The sequence below is a fragment of the Anastrepha obliqua genome, chromosome 5 (assembly GCF_027943255.1).
Source record: "Anastrepha obliqua isolate idAnaObli1 chromosome 5, idAnaObli1_1.0, whole genome shotgun sequence".
NCBI classification, from domain to species: Eukaryota; Metazoa; Arthropoda; class Insecta; order Diptera; family Tephritidae; genus Anastrepha; species Anastrepha obliqua.
Window position 1 is genome coordinate 40,034,604 of NC_072896.1, and position 24,038 is coordinate 40,058,641.

Below are 24,038 nucleotides of genomic sequence, written 5' to 3' on the forward strand. Positions count from 1 at the left end.
CAGAATTTTGAAAGTAAACAAAGAGCATGATGTCTTATATATAAACTTTTTAAATCTTTAGGATAAGAATAAGTTATTAGGAAAGTTATTAGGAATAAGTATTAAGTTCTAAACCATAAGCAAGATTTATAAAGTTTTGAAAGATGATCAGTTAAACAATCTTTTAATTATTGTTTTTCGTAGATATATATTTTCTTTTGCATATAATTGTCAATATTTTCAATAGATATTAAAATATTATCAATTATTACATGAAAAAATATAGTCAATATTTTCACAATACAATATTTTTATTTTATGTTACGTTAATTATATGGATATTTTATATTATTCGATTTTTTCGTTTTTTTCACTTTTTTCAAAAAGCGCTCTAAGAATTTCTTTTTTTTTGGGCTGAAAATTCATCAAATTTCATACTTTATTATAATCAACAAAAAAATTTGAGGTACAATTTTCGTCCATTCAAAACCAAAAAAGCAAACCGTGCTTTGTTAATGTTGAGGGTTATTTATACTCACATAATGTTTAACCTAATGTTAATCGATCTTATATATGTACATATGTACATCTGTAATTGTATTCTCTCTGAGACTTGTTCTTAGGTTTTAAATGAGAATTTTTAATTGGATACTGACTTTCATACAAAACGATATTATATGGTTTCTTATAGGTACGTTATTATGGAAAATCTACGCGTATTTTTATATCCTTTAGACACCAATGCACCGGTCTATTTCGGTTGCAAGTTCAAAAAGTGGGTTAGACAAGTGAGTAGAGAAAGAAAAAGTATAGCGCAAATATATGTTAATCTTATATAATAATATTATATAAGTACCTATATAATCAAATCCGTTTTTCCTCGTACAGGGTTACATGTCTGGAGGCGCTGGCTACGTAATGAGCAAAGAGGCCGTCAAACGTTTCATGAATTCCGCCTATCCAAATACAACAATATGCCAAAATAGCCACGGCGGTTCGGAGGACAAGGAAATGGGCAAATGTTTACAAAATGTAGGCGTGGTCGCAGGAGACTCGCGGGATGAACACAAACGTGGACGTTTCTTCCCCTCCGGTCCGCAGGGGCATCTTATACCGAAAGACAAATCAAGTTGGTACTGGCGTTATATATATTATAAAACGGAAGATGTGAGTAACCAAAACAAAATTATTTTAAATGGACATAATATTTTTCCATACCAATTTGTAGGGGCTCGACTGTTGTTCAGATTACGCGATATCTTTCCACTACGTACAGCCTTCCTATATGTATGTACTGGACTACCTGATATACAATTTGCGTCCATTCGGCGTTTTTAGACAGAACACAGGACTGCCAGCAAAACGCAATATGACTGAATTATTAGAACATTGGCGAAATGACAAATCTGATAATCCAGTTTAACGATTGCTTGGAAAAAACAAATTTGGTAAACGAAAACCAAGCCCATGTGAAAAGTGCAATAATTGCATGTGGAAAGGTTGAAACCTGCGCTCTGTAAACAGGTATATATGTAGTATGCGTATTTTTACCTAATAAACCAAGGAAATGTGGGCCTATCCAAATGAGCCTTTATATGGGCGTACATACAAATTTAGTTATTTGAAATTTTATAAAAGTAATAAGTAAGAATTTTGACGGTGCAACTATACTAAAGAAGAATATAGCTAAGTGATAAAATGTGATTTGAAACATTAGGCGTAAATAAATAGGAATAAATAAATGTAATTAATTTTGTGCCAAAATCATAATTAAAACCTTAAAATTGGAATAGTCCCATAATGAAAAAAACATGTCTATATTAAATACATAAGTAACACATATTTATATACATATATATATATTTATGCATAAGTAACATATATGTAGATATTTATACATTGCAAACATTTCTGTACATAGAAATCGTATTTCAAAATTATTCATAACAGATTTTAGATGGCATTTATAAAAATCATATATTTTTTCCTTATAATAATTAGTGCCACATACGACTACTTTCTATCCTTATTTTAATCCACACATTTGGATAATTTCTGCATCTACAATATTTAGCTAGTATTTGGAACTTCAGTAATTAAAATAAAACACAAATTATTGTAAAAGGTGTCGTGCAAAATCTACGCAATTTTTGCCAAGTTGGTAGTAATGACTTACTTCATCGTGAATCTCACGCAATTCTAGCGCCCAGCATAATGAACTTTACTAAAAACTATGTAAAGCTAAAATGTTGAGAAAATGTTCTCCGATATTTTTTCTATAGAACAGCAGAACACATCAATATATCTAAACTGTATGGAGTACATAGTTTCCTATGCCAATTCACCTTAAGATAGTGAAGATCATCATCAAAATGTTGAACTTTTTAATCAGAGCCATTAGAAAACTTCTAGATTTGCTACTCTATAGCCCATTCAATTTGAGTTTTTTTTTCATATGATGCACAGGCTCGGATGTATTTTACATAGAAAAAAATTATCGACAAGGTATGAATAACAATTTAAAAAATCAACGCATCTTATCATACTGAAATTGAATGAGCTTCAAAACTGCATACATCTCTTTCTAGTTTCTAGAGATTCTAATTGAAAAGCTTAAAATTTTAATTGCAGTTTTTTATATAAGTAATTTGTTAAATTTTTGTGAATTTCGTACAACGTTTGAAACTTTAAACATTTGTTATACAATGGAATATATATATATATATATATTTTTTTTTTAATTATCGAGAAAATAATTAACATTAAAAAAATGTGAATATTGTAAAAAGATTAGGGGGTTATATACCTTGTGAGCCCGAAAAAATGGACGATTGTCATAATTTTTTTTCAATATGTTTTAGAACTTTTATTCAAATGAGGCATATATCATACTGAAGGGTAACTCTCAAAGAATACATTTTGGTGTTTTTATTTTAAAAATTGTTATTATTTATTGTTCATATCGCCCCTCCCCCGAAAGCGCATGAGCAGCTCAACTGAAATCAAAAAAATTAAATTATTATTGTGCAAAAATGTTTTTTAGTAAATCTGAACGGTTTATTTACAAAAACAAATTTTTCTCGATATGAAAACCGCTTTGCACCAAAAAAACGATTTTTGAGGGGTTGAAAAATTAAAAAAAAAAATTAATTCCAGCGAACTATGTAAATATTTATAAAAAGTGAACTGTTCAAATTCCCGAGGTTGTAACTTCGAATAATTAAAAAAACATCTGGGGTCTGTCAGACTCACGCACGGTAGAAATGAAACTTCTAAGTTGGTTGTTCCATGAATGGGAGCCCCGGTTTAGATCTCTCCCCCCCTTCAGGTTTTCATATTTTTTTGATATATTTATTTGATATATTTACTTAATATATATTTACCTTGGATTGCCATGTATTTCATCAGGCATACTGGAGACAACTATCTGTTGATGAGTCGCATCTGATGCGCAAGTTTGCGTCACATCAGTCTCACTCTGACTCATTTTGCCCGTAACTTAATTGTTCACCAACACACACTGAATTTCCTCTAAATAGTTACGCAATAAAGAAAAATCAATAGCCGTAATACGTATATTCCTTCGATTTAGCGATATTGTTAAAAACTATTAAGAATATCGCTTCGTTCAGTGCGAATCACAGGTCAACGCAATATCCTAACCTCGCTTCACACTTACTGAACGGCTGATGCACGGCGTGGCTAGTTTGCTATAGAGCAAACGGAAGAGAAAGAAAGGCATTCGAGAGAAAAGGGGAGAGACGGCGTGTCTCGGTGGCTCCCTCACATCGTTCAGCGCTTGCGATGCGAGAGAGCGACAGAGAGAGCGAATAGGCGAGAGTGGGAAGGAGCAGCTGCTCCTTGGCCCCGCCCATTTGACGGATTTCGGTAACGCTCCGAACTTACCGTTTCACTCGCCTATTTTCAATCTGCCTTGGGGCCCCCGACGCGCCTAAAGAAGTTTCACTTCAAAAAGTTTATGCAAATCGGTCAAATAGTTTTTGATAAATAATGATCAACGCGACGGTAATTTTCAAAAAACACGACTTCGAGATAATCGCGACTAAAGTTTTGCGTGCACCTCATTTATGGATAATTTGCGCGCTTCCACTGTCTGTAACTTTCGTTCTAGTGATCCGATCTTTATGACTTTTTGAACTTTTATTTTTAAGATGAATACTTTTAGAATATGCCATACAAAATTTTTCGATTTTTTAGTCCAACACAAGGTATATACCCCCTTAAGTGTCTTAATTATGTGAGCTCAAGTGTATATACATAAGAAAAACTATAGGTACATGTATTAGTTTGGTGAAAAAGAAATTCATTCTTTTAGTCTCAAGTGATGATATGCACCGCTTTGTTGTATAATTTGTTGTTATTTTAAATGTAGACGAAAAACTCTAGTAATCAATTTTCATAATTTTCACTTGATATCAATTTCTTATCACTCAGGAAGTTTTGCAATGAGAGAAAAATGTGGTAATCGCTTGGTGCCAAGTCCGGACTATATGGTGGATTCAATAAAACTTGCCAGCCAAGCTCCCGGAGTTTTTTGTGAGCCACTTCAGACGTGTGTGGCCTTACTTTGTCCTGATAGAACACAACACCTCTTTTGTTCCACCACTTCTGGCCATTTCTGGTTAATCGCTAGCTTCAAACGATCCAGGTGTTGACAGTAGAGACCCGAATTCAGTGTTTGCTCATACGGAAACGCCTCATAATAAAAAAGTACAAATGCACAGTAGAACCTTTCTGGCTCTTAGTCCTGGTTGGCCACCCTTTGAGCTGCATCATCACACTTTGACTACGATCGCTTTCGTACAATATTGTCGCATGTGATCAATTTCTCATCCTCAATCCTCACCTGTTTAAGAAATGGGTCGATTTCATTCCATTGGTCAAGTCTTCGCAGATGGAAATTCGATCCCTCTTGTTTTTTGGTGTTAATTGGTGGGGCACCCAATCATCGAACTTCTTCTTTGTGAATCCAGCTTTGCGCAAATGATTTAAAATTGTTTTTATGGTCGATATTTAGCTCCTGGGCGATGCTGCGGCTTTAATTTCGAATATTTCTGTGGTTTTGTCGACATTTTCTTTGACATCAAAAATGCCTAAACAGAATCGAAGAAACCGAAATTGCACGTAATTGGCTGTTACAGCATCGGCACCATAAACATCATTCACAATTTCAGCGTCCTGGCTTGAATTTTCGCCTTTATTAAAGAAAAACTGTAAACCACCGAAATTTCTCTTTGTTGACTTCGATTGTTAACACCCTGTAACTTACAACTGAATAGACAAAAATAAAGCAGCAAATGTACCTTTTTAGTGTGAAAAGCCACCGGGACAACAAGCATAAACTTTACGAGATATCGATCACTACAGACATCTACCGAGCAAATAATGGATTTCTTTTTCCGCAAACTAATGTAATAATTCTAAAAAAGATCAGTACAAGCAAAAGTTCCCATATATCTTTTTAGTTTCGGTATTTGACAGATGAAATTACCCTGAAGATGTATGAAATGCGTAGCCATTTCACATATTTGAGAAGAGAATAAATTGCAATCATAGATCATCAGCGGATAAAGTTGCCTAGATGTTGCACAACATTTTATGAACTTATACAAGGCGGCACAAAATTAATCATTTGAATTTTGGAAAATGGTGTCGTACGTCAGTCATATTTGACACTTGTGAACCAAACAGCTGCAGTATATAAACATATAAGCAATGAGGCGCGTAAAGTTCAGAATAAATATTTCCGTCACTCAAAATCATTTTTTTATTTATTTATTTAATATGTGGAAAATAACAATAAATTATTATTTTACAAAAAAAAAGGAGCACTAGCTGCCAGGGCTTACGGCTCACTGCTCTAAAAAGATTATTTTTTACTACAAAAGTTAAGCTATTAGAGAGTTAATTTTCTGGAAACGATTATTAGGCACTATCGACACATGAATTAATAAAGGAATTAAGTTATGTGGGAGGTAAATTCATAGGATATACGAATCATTTTTTTATTTAGTAAAAAAATTCTTGAAAATTCTAATTTGCGCCACCTTATATACACATGAGAATGCCTTAGTTAGTTTCACTACGCCATTGTGAAAAATATTATCGATCTCACGTAGAAAGGGAAACCCTAATTGTTTTTTGGATTCTGATAGGTTATAATGCAATAAATCAGCATGAAAAATTGTATTAAGTTGCGTTAATAAATAATAATCCAACAGCGTAAGTTTATTTGTAGAAAAATACCTAATCAAACATTTTACTAAAATAAAAATTGCAGAACATAAATAATAATATCCATGTGTAGACGCAAATAGCTTTACTCCTCTTAATGCCCTTTTTAAAATACTCTAATATTTCAGAAAATATACCATCTTAACAAATATCAAAACAGATATTCGTGGAATTTTACTTGAAAAACATCAGGTATCCCTAAATCCTTTGAAATATTTCTTTCTCGCAAGTCTATTGCCAATTACAGCTAAAAGAAATGACAGCTTTTTTAATTTAATGGTTAAAATAAAAGCACCTCCTTGAAAGGTGTTTGAACTGAGCTTCCACCCCAATTTACGGCGTGCGGTTCGACGTTGTCTCAAAATTCAAGCGCTCTACAATTCTTTGCCGCCCCCGGACGGCAGATGGTTTATTATGGAAAAAAGTTCAACTGGAAGTAGACATTGAATCTCGGATCCAACGCAAACATACGTGAGAAAAAATGTATAAATGAAATTATTTCCTTTTTCAAAACTACAAAAATGCATATTCGTCCTATCTACTCCAGAAGAATTGGATATACAAGGTGAAGTCCAAAATAAACAAGACTGGCGTCATAAAAATGTTTTTGATGGCGCCATCTTTTTAATGAGTTAGTGCGTTGGAAATTGCATCCCTAGATAACTTCCAGTGAAATTCAGTTCATTCTGTTCAGTGGAAGCGAAGTTATTGCGTCTAAAGTGTCAGTATGTTTGTGTCATCGATACAAAAATTGAATTGAATATGAATTGTTGAAACAAATTTATGGCGATGAGTGCCTATCTCGTGCCAGAGTTCATGAGTTTAGGGATGATTGTGAGGACATATATGACAATGAACATACGGGCCGCCCAAAATCAGTAATTACCGAAAACTTCATCGAAATTGTTCGTAAATTTATCAAAAATGAGCAAAGCATCGATTTATCGCATTTTAACTGATCATTTGGGCATACGAAAGGTTTGTGCACGTTTCATTCCGCACAAGTTAACTGAGGACCAAAAATTGCTCAGGATTCAACATTCGAAAGACCTCATTAATGAGGCAAGAAAAGACGAGAACTTCCTTTATAACATTGTAACTGGTGATGAAACGTGGTGTTTTCAACATGAAACTGAAACTAAGCGTCAAAATGCCGAATGGAAGGCACCAGACGAGCCATCACCAAAAAAATCGCGTTTGGAGAAGTCAAGCCAATCAAGTCGATGCTCATTTGTTTTTACGGTTCCAAGGGAATTGTCCACAAGGAGTTCGTGCCAATGGGCCAAACCGTCAATGCAATTTTCTATCTTGGCGTTTTGAAGCATTTGAATATTTTAAATAAATTAGCTCGAAGTTAACAGAACAAAGCTCCTGTCGTTTATATTTTATATTAACTCAGTCTTGTTTATTTGGAACTTCACCTTGTAAAGGGTTTTCCAAAACATCAATGGTTTCGTTGCTTGTGGAGCAATTAGCGCAGTCTTGTTGAAAATAAACGATGTCAAGATCAATACCATCAAATTCCGGGCATACAAAATCGTTAAACATCTCTCGATAGCGCAATCCATTCACCGTAACTGTTGCTCCAGCTTCATTTTCGAAAAAGGTCCAATGATTCCGACGGCCCATAAACCGCACCAAACAGTCACACGTTGAGGATAGAGAGGATTTTCAATAATAACTCTTGGATTTTCTGAGCCCCTGATCCGACAATTTTTGGGCTTCATCACTCAAAATGATCGATGGAATTCCGGTTCATTTTCATGCATTTCAACGACCCAATCAGCAAAGACACGACGTTGTTGATGATCGGCCGGCTTGGTTTCTTGTGTTAACTGGACTTTATAAGCCTTAAGACCCAAATCTTTATGCGAAATACGGTGTAATAACGTTTGTGGAATGCCTAATTCCAAAGAACGACAAGGAATGGGCAAACCTGGGTTTTCTTCAACACTTTCGGCTAGAACAGCAATATTTTTGGCTGTTCTTGAGCGACGTCCACGGGTTTTATTCTTTACACCACTAACTTGTCCCAACAGTTCAAATTTTTCCACCAATTTCTGTATTGCGGTCCGACAAGGTGCTTCACGATGACCCAAAAATGTTCGAGTTTTACGAACCGTCTCTGCCAAATTTTCACCATTTTTATAGTGAATGTTAATAATTTCAATGCGTTGTTTAAGCGTAGTTTCTACTTGTCAAATATCAAAAAATGACAGCTTCAAAAGTGACATCTATCATAATAGCGGGCTATTCAAAATAACACCTGTTATTGGAAAACCCTTTATATGTTACAGCCAGGGTTGGGCATTTTCGCACTACCACCAAATTGCACTACCACGGCAAAATCCATTATCTCTAAACCTTTAGCGATGTGAAGAAATTGCATTATCACTAAACTTTTAGTCATAGTTTTTTTTTTTCACTATCACTAAATTTTCAATGAAACATGATCTTACCCAAATACATGTGATACTTGCAATACGAGTGAGTTATTATTTACGTATGTTTGTATGAATGTTTATATGTAACTGCATTCATGCGAAAGGAGCAAAGTTCTAATGAGCGCTTACGCCAAGTATATACATGCATACATACATATGTGTCATATCACTGGCTTATAAGGCGAAGCTGCTAAGTCCAATTCTCAAAGATTTGACTCTGAAGCAGAGTGAAAGAAAACATTAGATTATGTCATTATTTTTATCTCTCCTTTAATATTTTAAAAATTGCATTTAGCAGCTTTTCACGCTAAGCCAACGATATGTAAACATGCATTCGTGTGTAAGTATATACCTAAATTAGTTATGCGAGACTAGTTTGTACGTCTGTTGGTACAATTGGACTTATTCTACTATATTGCAAGTTATTTAAGTGAGTTTTTCTTTTGGTTTAGTGCCGCACGTGTTTTTTAATAAAAAATTGCAAAGTGTTCGAAGTGGTTAAATTTTGTTGTACTATTTTTCCATATGTCAACACTTAAAGAGTCGACTCTAGACAGAAAAACAAAGATTTCACTGCATCGCTCAATTATAAATTCCATCTTGCTATACGGCAGAGAAACGTGGACACTCAGAGATGCAGATGAACAGAAGCTGCTGATTTTCGAGAGGAGAGTTCTGCGAAAAAATTTTGGCGCGATATGCGATAAAGGCAAGTGTCGGAAACGCTACAATCATGAACTCGAAAAACTATATGCGCACCCTTCTGTGATAAGCACAATCATGATCAACAGATTGAGGTGGGCAGGTCACATATCATGGGCAAACACGGATTACTCAATAAATACTCTTCGGTAAGTGCCACAGACAGAGAAGAAGGGGCCGCCTGTCTCTTAGATGGATTGACGGTGTAGAAGAAGACGCAGGCTAATTGGGATTACGGGCATGGGGGCACAGTCACGAAACCGAGAAAACTGGAGGCATATACCAGGGTTAATCAGTCAACAATGATGATGATGAATGGAGAAAAATTATATTTCAACATATAGAATGAGTGGTACTGAAGTAGATTTTGGAAGTGATGATTCATTGGCTGGTCCCACTTTCGAGCCCAAACCTTGTTCGAATGAACAAATTCGACGGGATGGAACGATGGAAATTATCAGCTGTGTACGAACTATCAGTGACAATGCGAGTACTGAAGAATTTCTTCAAGAACAGCTTTTCGGCGTAAATTAAATTCTTTTTCATGGAGAATATCTCAAAATAGTGGAGAGGATATTGTTTAAGTTGAATACTTGCAATTAAAAATTTACAGAGAGCTTCGACTCCATACCAATCGAAAAGGATAGGTATAAGCGCCATCTGTCAAGGATGCCTTAAGAGAATTAAAGGTTCAGTACGCGTAAGTTCTAACTTTATACACCACTTACGCGAAAAACATCCAAGCACATTTAAAGATTTCAAAAGAGAAAGGCTTTAACCAGGAAAATGAATGTAATACGGCAAAATCTGCGGAAATACAGGGACCGGTACTCGAAGTTTAACCTATTAAAAAGGCCATACATTTAGTTTGGAAAATTACTTTTATTCAATTCAAAGTAAAAAATGTGTGAAAATAATAAGAATCAATTTACTTTTGCTCGATATCTCGAAACGAATCGCAAGCTGCCCGAATGTGACTTGCAGGTATTTCGGCCCACTCGCGGACAGTGGCTTTTTTCAGCATCTCGATACTGGTGAGTCTTTTAGTTCGGGCCTTGCTCTCCAGAATGGTCCAAAGAGAATAATCCATCGAATGCGCGTCTGGTGAATTTCAGAACCATTGTGTGGACGTTATGAAGTTCGGAAAGTTGGTTCCGGTTCACTCGGACTTTGTGAGACGGTGCCGAGAATTGTACAAACGTCCATGGTCTTCCACCAGAATGTTTGTCTGCCCACGGCTTCGAAATAACCTCCAGAAAACTTTCCCGATAATATTTCGCATTTTCCTTGACGCCAGGCTCGATGAAAACGATTTGAGAGCGCCCATCTGCGGTTACAGCAGCCCAAACCATTAACTATGGCGGGTGCTGCCTCCTGGTGGCCAATCGATGATTCAAATTCTCATATCAACGGCCGATCAAATAAACCCTATTGCTTTGGGAGTTTACGACTTCCTCAATTTGAAAAGTTTTCTCGTCACACAATACAATATTCGGAAATTGCCCGCTTTCGGCCAAGCGGAGCAACTCCTTCGCTCTCTCAAGTCTGACTTGTTGCTGCTTTGATGTGAAATCAAGCGCCTTTTGTATCTTGTAAAGTTTGACTTTGAGATCATTTCATGTCAGATATTTTCAGTTCTTTCGCCGTTTGATTGGCACTTTGTCGGGGACTTCGCTCAAGTCGCTTCTTCACTTTTTGAACCATTTTACGTGACGTTGCAGTCTTTCGACGACTACCTCCACGACGTTTCGCGATGCTACCAGTATCATTGTAACGAGTAATGGGGCAATAAACAAAAACTTTATTTACTTTAAGGTGCTCGAGCTCACGAACAATCGCCGGAAAAAATAACATTTTCCTTTGAATATCAAAATAACACCTCTGTTTGGAAACCCCTTTATTTATTTTGCCTTTCATTTGTATATTCATTTTTTAATCTAACCTCTGCGGTTTGGTTCCAGTAGAGATTCAGTATACAGCGCAAATCTTTTTCATTTATGTCTAGTAATTGTAGTACATTAAATATCTTGCCGTGTTGTAGAGTTTCGGAGGCTTTTTCATATGAAACATAGAAAAGTGGCCTTTTGCACGTCTCTGCAACATTGACACATAAGAGAGTTTCGCGTGTACCCAATCCGTTTTGAAAGTCTGACTACAGAGATATTCGCACAAAACTATGCTACGGTAAGTAAAGTAATTCCACTTGTTAGCTGTTTATAAGAGATCCTGGCAAACTTGTCTCCAACATTTGGTAGGCTGTAAAACGATTCGATATCATCAATCAGGTTCCTGTTGCAGGTTCCTGTTCGTCTCGGAATTCGGCGACGAAAATGGAAATGGATTGGGCATACACTTCGGACGCCTCATGGATATATTGCAAAAGCAGCCTTAGATTTGTACCCACCAGGAAATCGCAGGCGCGGGAGACCATCCAACACATGAAGGCGACTAGTTGAAACCGAGGCGCTACAAGCAGGCCGTTCATGCAGACAAATAAAATTTCTTGCGTTGAATAAACCATACATACTTATATAATATATATACTTTGTCACAACAAAATTAACTGCCTTTAGATATGCTGAGAATGAAAACAAATTATTTTATTCCTCAAAACTTTTCATACTCGAAACTTTTATTCAATTTTTAATTTCACTATACTTATTTACTTATATTTAAGTAGTGTTTTTTCGCATTTTGTGCATGTCTTTGTGTTCGCTAAATTTACTTCTAAGCCAATACTAAGTATGTATACAAAAAATGGCAAATATATTTACATTTACGTATGTATATATTATGAATAAGCAGTCACACCATTATAATTATTGCAGATATTCAAGACTACTGGACAAATCAAGCTTGGTAGTATATCAGGATATGAGTATTTTGCAACTAAAAAATGCATAAAGTGGGCAAAAAAAATTTTAATACGCTTTAAAATATGTACAATTTAGTTGTTGGAAAATACCCACACGCTTACACACAAGAAAGCTCAATTGCTTTTATATCTGGCTGAATTTTTGTATGCGTGGCATAGTAAGGTAGGTAGTCATTTTTTTTTTTTTTTGTTTTGTTTTGGTGTTTTAAATACGAAAGCATTTTCTTTGGTATATAGGCTTAATTAGTATTTTATAAGAGAATTTTTGGAAAATGTAATCGATTTTAGTTCGGTGTTTTTAGTTTTATGTCTTACTGCATCTCAAATGAAACCAGTCATCAATGAAATTAGTTCACAAACATGAGCTCTTAACTGGATAATCAGGGTATTTGCTACTAGTCATTGTTGTTTCAACCACTAATGTTTTCTAATACAAAATCGTTAATTCTATGAAATCCTTTGATTGAAGTACAAGTTTTTAACAAAACTATTTTAAAAATAGGAATATTATGAATCAAGTAGACTTGTGTGTACATATAAATATTCCTTATTCTATCTTAAATCTAAAGTAATCTAATCGAAGTAACTATCTAATACAACTTGGAATTATTTGAGGGCTGTTTTTTTCTTTTCTTTTTTTTTTTTGTTTTTTGTACAATTCCTGTATCGTACAATATTCAACACATTTTAGATCAACTCCATATAAACTTCACCAACTGTTGACTATGGCAAACACTTACATACTCGCACATATTCTAGGCTAGATACATACTTGTACGTAATTAGTTAACACAAAATACTCAGTTATAAAAAAAACGAAAAAATATATAATAGGACTATGAATAAGTTCGTGCGGTTTTTTTCGAAATTTGAAACTTTATTGACGTAAAATGGTTACAAATTTAATATTCAAAGTATTGTCCATCGCTTACTACTACTTTTTCCCATCTTTCTGGCAATTCACGGATTCCCTTTGTGAAAAATTCGGTCGGTTTTGCCGCAATCCACGAATCGATCCATTTTTTGACTTCATCGTAATTACGGAAGTGCTGGTCAGCCAGGCCATGTTGCATCGATCGGAAGAGATAGTAATCGGATGGCGCAAGGTCTGGACTATACGGCGGGTGGGGTAGGGCATCCCATTTGAGCGTTTCTAAGTATGTTTTGACCACTTGTGCAACATGTGGCCGAGCATTGTCATGTTGCAAAATAACTTTGTCGTGTCTATCGGCGTATTGCGGCCGTTTTTCTCGCAGTGCTCGGCTCAAACGCATCAATTGTCGTCGGTAGACATCCCCCGTAATCGTTTCATTCGGTTTCAGTAGCTCATAATACACAACACCCAGCTGGTCCCACCAGATACACAGCATAACCTTCAGGCCATGAATATTCTGCGCCGACGTCGATGTTGAAGCATGGCCAGGGTATCCATACGTTGCCCGACGTTTTGGATTGTCGTAATGGACCCACTTTTCATCGCCAGTTACAATTCGATGCAAAAAAACCTTTCTTTTGTGCCGTTGAAGCAGTTGTTCGCATGCCATAAAACGGCGTTCAACGTCTCTTGGCTTCAATTCATACGGCACCCAATGGCCTACCTTTCGGATCATTCCCATGGCTTTTAAACGTTTGGAAATGGTTGATTGATCAACTCCCAAAGTTTTTGCAACCTCTTCTTGCGTTTGAGCCGGATCTTGATCGAGCAATTCCTCCAATTCGGTATCCATGAACTTTGGCGGCGCACCCTCGCGTTCTTCGTCTTCCAAGCCAAAATCACCACTTTTAAAGCGTGCAAACCACTTCTGGCACGTTCGCTCAGCTAGAGCATGCTCACCATAAACTTCCACCAAGATACGATGACTTTCGGCTGCTTTTTTCTTCATATTAAAATAATGAAGAAGAATTCCCCGCAAAAACACATTATTTGGCACGAAATTCGACATTTTCAAGTGTGGTAAAAATATTGTTGTTTACGCTTCAAATAAAAAACTTATACTGACGTTTGTGCCTTACGACAGTAGCTCTCCAATGAATGTTTGGAAATGTGGATCGATGGAATAATAATCAAGTTACGCCATCTGTTGTAAAACCGCACGAACTTATTCATAGTCCTATTACAAAACGATCTACTTTTCTGTATGCTAACACACTTTTTTATACTGATGTACTTATATGTATACGAACTAATGCGTAAGCTTCCTTTTATGTTGAGACTATTTCGGTACGTTCAGGCTCCGCCGGCTCTACAGGAGGTGGCAACGTTTCTCCCACTTTCAAACGTTCGGGCAGCGGTTCGGGTGCATTGATAATGCCATATGGTCGCAAATGATATATCAAATAATCTAAGACATACATTTGGTTCGGCGTTACGTAATGGAAGGAAATGGCTGTGTCCGAACAGCAATCCAAGCCCTGTTAGAGAGAGAGAGAGAGAGAGTGAGAGGGAGATAAAAATATTAGGGAAAAAAATAAAAGCATTGTCCAAATATTGTTTATTGCCGTACCTCATCGGTTTTGTAGTAAATATATTTCCAATACCAAAAATCTGAATTTACATGCGAAGGTATTAGATGATGTTCCGGCACGAATGGGAAGAAACGGCCACGTGCATGCTGATCACGTGAATCGCCAGCGGTTACACCTACATTCGCCAAACATTTGCCAATTTCGGCATCTTCTGCACCAGTGCCGTCTTGTTTACAGAGTTTCTTATTCGGTATGGCTTTCTCGACAAAGCGGCGTACCGCCTCCTTACTGAGTACATAGCCAGCACCACCGGACATATAACCCTGAAAATAAAGATGTAGCACATAGCATATAATATGTCTACTTAAGATTTGACGTATGTTATAAGGGGTTTTCTAAACAGAGGTGTTATTTTGATATTTAAAGAAAAATGCTATTTTTTAATATAAATGATCGGATATTTATTTCACTATAAAGAGGAAGGTATGCCGTTAATGGTGGAAAATAACATCAGGCAAATGATCACCACGACCACGCTTACAAGACAATATCCCTTTCATGAAATTTTCCATAACCGAATTGCAAAGTGGCTGCTCTATATTCTCGATAGCCTTACGAATTCCATCTTTGAGGTCTTGAATCGACCCTGGCCTGTTGGCGTAGACCTTCTCTTTCACGTGGCCCCAAAGAAAAAAGTCACAAAGTGTTAAATCACAAGATCTCGGTGGCCAATTGTGATCATCTCTTCGAGAGATAACACGATCCGGAAACTTTTCCCGTAAAACATCAAGGATTCGTTGCTTGTGTGGCACGTAGCGCCGTCTTGTTGATAATAAACGTTGTCCAGATCAATACCATCCAATTCCGGCCATAAAAAATCGTTAATCATCTCTCGATAGCGCAATCTCATTCAAAATAACACCTGTTATTGGAAAACCCTTTATTAATTACTACGATTCAAATTAGAAATATAATAATACAAGGTGGCGCAAAACCAGTCATCAATTTGGTTTTTGAATAATTTTTTACTAAATAACGCACTCCATTGCAGTTGTGTTCGTAAAATTAATAGAAATATGGGTCCACCTCGTTTTACATTACCCCTATTCTCTAAAATTGGCTCCATCGAATCCCTCGTACTACTATTTGTTCTCTAATTTGAAGAAATGGCTGGCGGCAAAAGGATTTTATTCAAAATAGGAGGTGATTGCAGAAACGAATGGCTATTTTTCAGAAATCCAAATACAAATCTTATCAATCCAGCATAAACCAGAGGCATACCTAAGGCGTTTTCTTTTCGCGATGCATTAGGGAGGGGCGAAAATATGAAGTAACTGACAGCACTGGAAAATAGCTGCCCAAAATTACATTTGCTCGGAAACACTTAATGAGTATTTGTAAGACCGCGTTCATACAGGGAAACTTTTGGTACTTCAACTTTGCGAATTCTCTTTTCGCGCTGTCCGTAATGTTCACACAAGGCAACTCCTTTGCTTGCTTTGTTTTAGTTTTTAGTCTAAAACAGCATTGAGAAGAACGAGAAGCAAAAACGTGTTGACAGATCACGAGCAACTTGGTGGTCCTTTCATTTGCTCAACTCCCCCTCTTTCACAATTTACGATTTGAAACAACAAAAGTTGCTCTGTATGAACGTAGTCTAATGAAATGTGTCTAATATCCGCTAAGAGAGTTGGACAGCATTGAATATAGTTAGTTATACCAGATTTATGAGATATAACCATACTCGCTAGTGGCGTGTCTTGCTCGATAACTTTGTTGTTACTTTCACATGCAAATTTTTCGTCAAATGACCAGAAAAACTGTGAACCGAAGACGTCTATAAACAATTTGTTTCATCTACACTTGACACATGAGAACTTTGAATAACTTGCTTTTCAGCTATGGCCAACACCGTGGGGTAGAATTATAAGAATTGAGCAGATATGAACACATAACAACCTCTACGCCACGAACACTATCGGGCGATTCGAAGATTACGAAGGTCGTACTGCAAGTGTCAATGCAAATTGCTAATATCGATCCATGATCACCGAATTTTTGCCGCTATTAATTGAGGAAATCAGTTGGAGGACTATTTACTTACTGCACTGCGCAGCAGATGATGAAAACAACGCTCCCTTGCTCAAGACAATGTTACCTCGACCGCTCATGTCCCGAAAAACAGCGATTTCGACTGGTCTCCTCGCTCGTCCTATTTGACAACACTGAACTTTTTACTATGAAGCTATGTATGTAAAGTAAAAGGAGTACACTAATAAACCTCAAACACTCAAATCGCTGAGGGGCAATATACGCAAAGAAGTCGACTCCAAATATATGTAACCACAGAAAGACTCCAAAATGTTATGAGAAATGCAACAACGAAAACCGAAATTTGCGCAATACGGTTCAACATTTTTAAATCTATATATATAAAAAGAAGTTACATTTCCTTGGTAATCTTATAACTCAAGAACCGCCGAACTGATTAACACAAAAATTTCAGAGTTCTTTTCTATCTTTGAGGAGGTGGTTTGTGTGAAGTTTGATTGAAATCGGTGCAGCCGTTCCTGACATTTTATGTGAGTAATGATTTCCTCTCATACGAAATGCCTGTAATATACTGTACAAATCTCTTTCACCTTACCTGTATATAGGTGACCACCACAATCAAATTTTAAAAAAGTACAGAAAAGGCTATTGTGACATCTTTAGAAAGTATGTTGAATGAAAAAAATCAACTAATTCAAACATTTAAACATTTTACGAGTTCTATAAAGAAAACTTAATATGAAAAATTTCTTGCGGTATAAAAAAAACATTTGATGTATGGTGGTGCGAAGCCCACTGGGAAATGCTAGTACATTTATAAATATTTCTTGAATTATTGGTTTTAAAATTTCCGAGAACAATCTTTATAAAAATAGGTACCTGAAAGTGCAATGATCGGAATTTTCAAAAAAAATTAATTGGTAAATTAGTTGGTAGTTTAAAAGTACGTCAGGAGGTAAGTCAAAGTAAATGGAATAATTTGCCTCACAACGTTGAGCTAAGATGAAGCAATTTGGCTTGGCTGAGTTAGTGCAATGTTAAGTAATTCAATTGAGCTAATCGCACGACGCTTATTATTGTTATTATTGCTTGCTTAGGCGCCGATTATAAGGCGCATAGTGCTAAAGTTAATGATTTCCACTTCTTTCTATCATTGGCTGTTTATTTAGCTGAAATTGTTGCTGGATAATTCCTCAAGAAGACTGCGTCGCCTGGATCCTTTGAGTCGTCCTCTGCGCCTATAATCTTGATGATTCCACTCTAAGGCCATCGCCGGTGTTTCTTGCGCTGTTTTTTTAATAGTATGTCCGATCCAGGTCCCACTCCCCTTACGGGTTTCAATATTGATTGCGAACTGATTTCATTGCCTGGGTAAATCAATGTTTGATATCCAATATGTATTATTGTACGGAGACATCGATTTACAAAAGATTGCAGTTTGGATGTTATTTCTTGTGATGTTGGCTAGGACTCGCCGCCGTACAATAAAACCAATTTAACATTGAAACATTGAAAAATGCGGATTTTAGTTTTTTCCGTAAGGTGTTTGGACTACCATACGTTTTTAAGCATTGCAGTGGCTGATTTTGCTTTGTTTACCAAGATATGTAAACTCTTCAATCTCGTCGATCTGTTGGCCAGCAATGGTGATATTATTGGGCTAGATAGCATTGATATTCATAGATTTGCTTTTCCTAATATTGATCTTTAAATAGGCATTTTAAAGATTTTAAAGATTTCATGGCAGAAATGTACTCGAAGATTTGTCATTGAAGATTTGTCAATTGATGGCCCTCGATCGGCTGAGATAAGGTAGATTGGAGTCATCGGCATTACCTTTATTATACCTTCATTCAAGGTATGACATTGAAAATTGGCCAATAATGAGGCCCACTTCCATACGAGTATAACGGTAATTCTCAAAATCAAGCAAAATCACTCATATTCGATACAAACGATGAACCCAAAAAATAAGTGCGACACGAAAGAAAAATATCAAAAAATTTGCGGTGCCACGCATTATGTCGATAATGACTTAATAAAACTCATCAGAACATGTGTTGTTTAAGTTGTCTGTTCATCTATATCCAACATACAGTGTATGAACACAAGTCTACATACAAACCCTATGAGCTCAGTATTAGTAAAGCAGTAAAGCAATAAATAATAAAAGAAAATAAAAAAACAAACGTTATCACAACACTGCATACTAGTATACAATCTAGGAACTTGGTTCTGTATGTACAGCTGTTGAAAAGTATTTAAGAACGATGCGTCAATAACAAGGTCATGATCTGAAGCATTCTACTGTTGCAAACAAGTTTTTCGATCACTGTTGTGGGTTAGCATCTTCGAGTGCTGACAATAAAACATTCTTTGGAAGGCGTCAAAATGGTACGCAGAATACCACAAATTTGAATCAGTTATTTGAAAAGGCCAAGGCAGCCGTGGCTGAATGAGTTGGTGCGTGACTATCATTCGGAATTCAAAGAGAGAACTTCGGTTCGAATCACGGTGAAAGATCAAAATTAAGAAAAAGGAGTTTCTAATAGCGGTCGCCCCTCGGCACTCAATGGAAAACCTCCGGGTGCATTCAAGCCAACGAAAATAGGTGGTTTTGGCATCACTGTATATATGAAGAGTTACCAACTTCACACTGTTCGTATCCGTAAAACAGCTTATGACATCAACGTCAAAATTGTTCTAATGACAGTCCTCTCCAATCGTTTTTATCGAGCCTGATGTCAAAGTGAATGCAACTTATTATCGGGGAAAAGTTTAAGAAGCTGCTATAGAGCCCCGTGGAAACGCAAACATTTTGGTCGTAGACCATGGACGTTCCAACAGGACTCGGCACCGTCTCATAAAACTCGTGTGAACCAAGAACGGTTAAAAAATCATGTTCCACACTTCATTTCGTCCATTTCGAATTCGCTAGATGCAAATCTGATGAACTATTCCATCTGGTCCCCTTTGGAGAGCAAGGTGAGGACTAAAAAATATTCCAGTATGGATGCGCTGAAAAAAGCGATTATACGAGAATGGGACAAAATACCTCAAGATCACATTCGTGCAGCATGCAAATTGTAACCATTTATGAACAATTTTGTCTTTGAAATCAATAAAAACTAATTTCACACAAAAAAGTTATGATGTTTTGAATAGGTAACACTTCATATCGTTCACCCTGTATTATTGAGTTTGGAAAACAACCACGCTCACGTTTTATATGCCAACAATAAAAGCAAAACTCACTTCTATTATTTTTGATATTCTACACTCAAGCATTTGGGGTTGCCTATAAAATAGGCTGAATAAACGTAGATGAACTCCACGCATAAAATAACTTATTCTTGTTTCATTGAAACTAATACCACATACATACATACATACATATGAACTTATATGTACTACACCATATTTACCTGTTTCACAAACATTTTGAATTTGCAGCCAAAGTAAATGGGACTCTCCGGCGAGTAAGGATATAGCATGTGCCTCATATTTTCCATGACAGCGTATCTAAAGGTGTTCAATAGGTAAGTTTTTAATTTATAAGACAAACTTTTAACATAGCTTCGCTCTACTCTCTACTTACGTGTCATCGTCCGCCTTAAAGAACCAATCGGCCTCGTCCAAGTAGTGAGCGTGAATGTACTTAAACGCTTCTTTCGTCTTCGCCCATAAATTGTTGCGTCCCTCCTGCACCGGCAATGCTATCGAGCCTAATTCTTCATCCTTCTGAGAACTCATGAACACAAGCTTATTACAACGTCGCCCCCACGTTCGCTTCACATGTCGCGCCTTTGCTTTATGATTATTCGGATTTGTCATGATCCAACACAACACGCGCGCCTCGTTGTATAATTTTGTCGATAAGCTGTTATTTTCGAATGCGTGCTGATGAGAGCCAACATCCGCTTCGGGCCCCTCCTCGCCCAGCATATCGTGGCTGTTGTGCGCATCGTTGGCGTCACCATGTTGGTGGCCGGCATATGGCATATATTCGGGACGCGAAGGCGACGACATTATGAACATTTCCGCAAGACAGAAACCGACAACCAGTCCCACTATAAGCGAAATCAAGGAGCGTCGATTCGATCGAGATCCTAACGATATGATCGGGGTTGTGTCGAGCGCCATTTAAATGTAAAGAGAGTTAAAAATACAGAACACTTTGTTTTAGTTTATTGTTATATTATATTTCGATTAGAATATATTTTTATGTGTGACTTGTTTTGTCAAGCGCCAATTTTACAATGAATTTTTCAGAAAACAGTCTTTGATATTCTTCAAAGTGCTTTAACTATAATGCGACATTGGATACGAGTAAGCAGTTAAATAAATATACTCAATGCTTGCATATAGTGATCACACTTGTATTAATAAAAACGGAATGTTGACATTATATTGAGCGTTTTAGAACAGAGAAGTCTTAAACCTCAAATTTTTTCCGCGAAAAAGAAAACTTTTAAGAATTACCGCAATGCGAGATTTAGAAAGAGTACTAAATTCACCGCTAAATATTTTCATTTTTAATACCATAAACACTGAAGAAATTAAGGCTTGAGATAGTTGAAGTAAACGGCAAAAAAAATGTTCACCTATATTTTCGCAACGGCTACTAAGAAGAAAATATCCATCATTTTATTGTGCTTAAAAAACTATTTATATAATATTAGTTGTTAAAATCATTAAAAAAATGTCTTCTAATATGAAGTCAAATAACGCAAATTTCACAGTGACAGTAGTTACAGAGAATTGCCTCAATATGCAAGGCAACATCAAGACACACACCATAAATTAGATAAGAAATTTGGGGTAAACCCATTTCAAGTATACGTCAACTCTGCGTGTTTGTATGAAGTACCAAGCAGAGCTTGAAAACAAACATATAATTATACAGAGTGGCACAAAATTAATCACCCCCTCGGAAGATTTATAATTTTTACATAATGGCATCGTACGTCAATCATATTTGACACTTGTGAGCTAGACAGCTGCAGTATACAAACAAACAAGCAATGGAGCGCGAAAAGGTCAAAAGATTTCGATCACTCGGAATAATTTTTTTTTAATAAAAAAGTGATTCAAAAACAAAATCGGATTGATTCTACGTCACCTTGCATATTCGTTTCACGTTGGGACTAGTAGAGATACGCACCCCAGTAGAGCACATTATGGCTCGGTGGTTTGAGGTAATGCGACTACCTAATAATTTCCAAACGCACGCTCTTTTAAGGGGTTAGGCCACTCTAGGATTTTCAAAATATCGAAATTTTTTTGTTTTTGCTTAAAAGATGCTTTAAACTCTTTAGAATATAAAACAAAAAGTCCTATGCGTGAAAAAAATGTTTATCTCTAATATTTCGCACTTTTGCGCGAGCGCCTCTGACGTCTCTGACACGACTATTAGTTACGAATTGTTAGTCGTTGGAGCATGAGGAAATATCTCTCTTTTTGTTGAACATTGTCAAAAATATTAATTTTTTGAAATATTCGTGTGATTTTTTTCATTTATAATTTTTTTTGATTTTTGCTTAATAATAGTGAAATTCTGAACATGAGTGATAAAAAAGTGTATACAGGTCATAAAGGTACAAAAGGATCGTTTGTTACAAGGCGTCGGAGCAACGTGAAAAAGCGAAGACCACTGAATCGATTTGAAGCTGAAAGGTGTGAGTGCATCTGCTAAAAAATTAAAACAATCTGATGATGAATTTAATATTGACTATGCTGCTGGTTATTGCATTTTGAATTTTATAATGGTATTTTCAACAATAGCTCAATACATAAAGTGTAAAACGTGTGATGCAGATGTAACTTTTGAGCAAAAAAGTCCACGTGGGCTTGGTTTTAAGATAGTTATCGTATACCCGAATTGCAATTATGTTGAGGTTCCAAGTTGTAAGATTATTAATAAAGCCTACGAAATTAATCGACGAATTGTTTTAGCTATTAGAATACTTGGTATAGGGCTCAATGGCATAAAAAAATTCTGTGCTTTTATGGAGTTACCGCGACCTATTTTTCATTCTTTCTATGATAAAATAGTTAACTTGTTACACGTCGCAAGCACTGCTGTTAGAGATATTTCCATGAAGAAAGCAGCAGAAGAAGAGATAAATGAAAGCCGTGAAAAAGGTGAAGAAGGAGGAATTACAGTTTCTGGTGATCGCTCTTGGCGAAAAAGGGGATTCTCATCTCTTTATGGCGTATCTTCTTTGATTGGATGGCACACGGGTAAAATTATCGATGTATCTGTCAAGTGTAAGTACTGTAAAGCTTGTGAGTACTGGGAAGTTAAAAAAAATACGACTGAGTATGAGCAATGGTACTTTAGCCACCAAGAAGAGTGCCAATGTAACCATGAAGGCTCAAGTGGTAAAATGGAAGTTGACTCTATTGTCGAAATGTTTGCCAGATCTGTATCATCGTATAATATTAAATATACCAACTACATCGGCGAAGGTGATAGTAAAACGTTTAAGGGAATCGTAGATAGTCATCCATACCAAACTTTTGAGGTAAAAAAAAAGAGTGTGTCGATCACGTGCAAAAACGTATGGGTTCAAGATTAAGAACTTTGAAAAAAAATATGAAAGGCCTTGGAGGCAAAGGCAAATTAACTGCCAAATTAATTGATGAGCTAACAATATATTATGGACTTGCGATACGGCGGAATTCAGACTCTGTGGAAAATATGAAAAGGTGTATTTGGGCGACGCTTTATCATAAAATGTCAACAGACAGAACGCCTATGCATGATACATGCTCAGAAAGTTGGTGTGAATGGAAAAAAGCCAAAGCAGCAGGCACCTTGAAAGATTTTCAGCACAAGCCCTCACATTCCAACGAAGTTTTTGAGGCCATCAAACCAATATACGAGGACTTAAGTCGAGAAGAATTGTTAAGCCGTTGTTTGGGTGCATTTACTCAAAATGCAAACGAAAGTTTTAACGCAACCGTCTGGAACTTGGCTCCAAAATCCTATTCAAGTGGAAAAAAAGTCTTAGATATTGCAGTTAGCATTGCCACTTGCATCTTTAATGATGGTATTAAAAGTATTCTGCAAATTATGAAGGTCTTGGAGATTGATATTGGTGCCGAAGCATACAATTTTTGCGTTGAAACCGATGCTAATCGCATTAAACTCGCAGAACGCTCATTGACGGGAGCAGCAAAAGCGGCGCGCTTGGCCGTTAAATCAACAAGAAAAAAAAAGAAGAGCAAAATTTGGATTCAGAAGGGCAACTTTATGGACC

General features: G+C 36.4%; 2 protein-coding genes across 10 annotated transcripts in view; one reads left to right on the forward strand and one right to left on the reverse strand.

Moving 5' to 3' along the window:
- LOC129248570 (glycoprotein-N-acetylgalactosamine 3-beta-galactosyltransferase 1-like) overlaps positions 1-1,819 on the forward strand; it is a 33,692-nt gene extending 31,873 nt beyond the window's left edge. For all 8 annotated transcript variants that reach the window (XM_054888170.1, XM_054888169.1, XM_054888175.1 and 5 more), the window contains 3 exons: positions 671-767; positions 868-1,146; positions 1,208-1,819. In XM_054888170.1, coding sequence (XP_054744145.1) covers positions 671-767; positions 868-1,146; positions 1,208-1,402 — 571 coding nt within the window. In that variant the 3' untranslated portion in view covers positions 1,403-1,819. The remainder of the gene's footprint in view (positions 1-670; positions 768-867; positions 1,147-1,207) is intronic.
- A 12,557-nt stretch (positions 1,820-14,376) lies between these two features.
- Positions 14,377-24,038, reverse strand: part of LOC129247163 (glycoprotein-N-acetylgalactosamine 3-beta-galactosyltransferase 1) — a 107,159-nt gene continuing 97,497 nt past the window's right edge. For both annotated transcript variants that reach the window (XM_054886136.1, XM_054886137.1), the window contains exons 3-6: positions 20,372-20,882; positions 20,199-20,295; positions 14,760-15,044; positions 14,377-14,667 (exon numbers count right to left, since the gene is read on the reverse strand). In XM_054886136.1, coding sequence (XP_054742111.1) covers positions 14,458-14,667; positions 14,760-15,044; positions 20,199-20,295; positions 20,372-20,882 — 1,103 coding nt within the window. In that variant the 3' untranslated portion in view covers positions 14,377-14,457. The remainder of the gene's footprint in view (positions 14,668-14,759; positions 15,045-20,198; positions 20,296-20,371; positions 20,883-24,038) is intronic.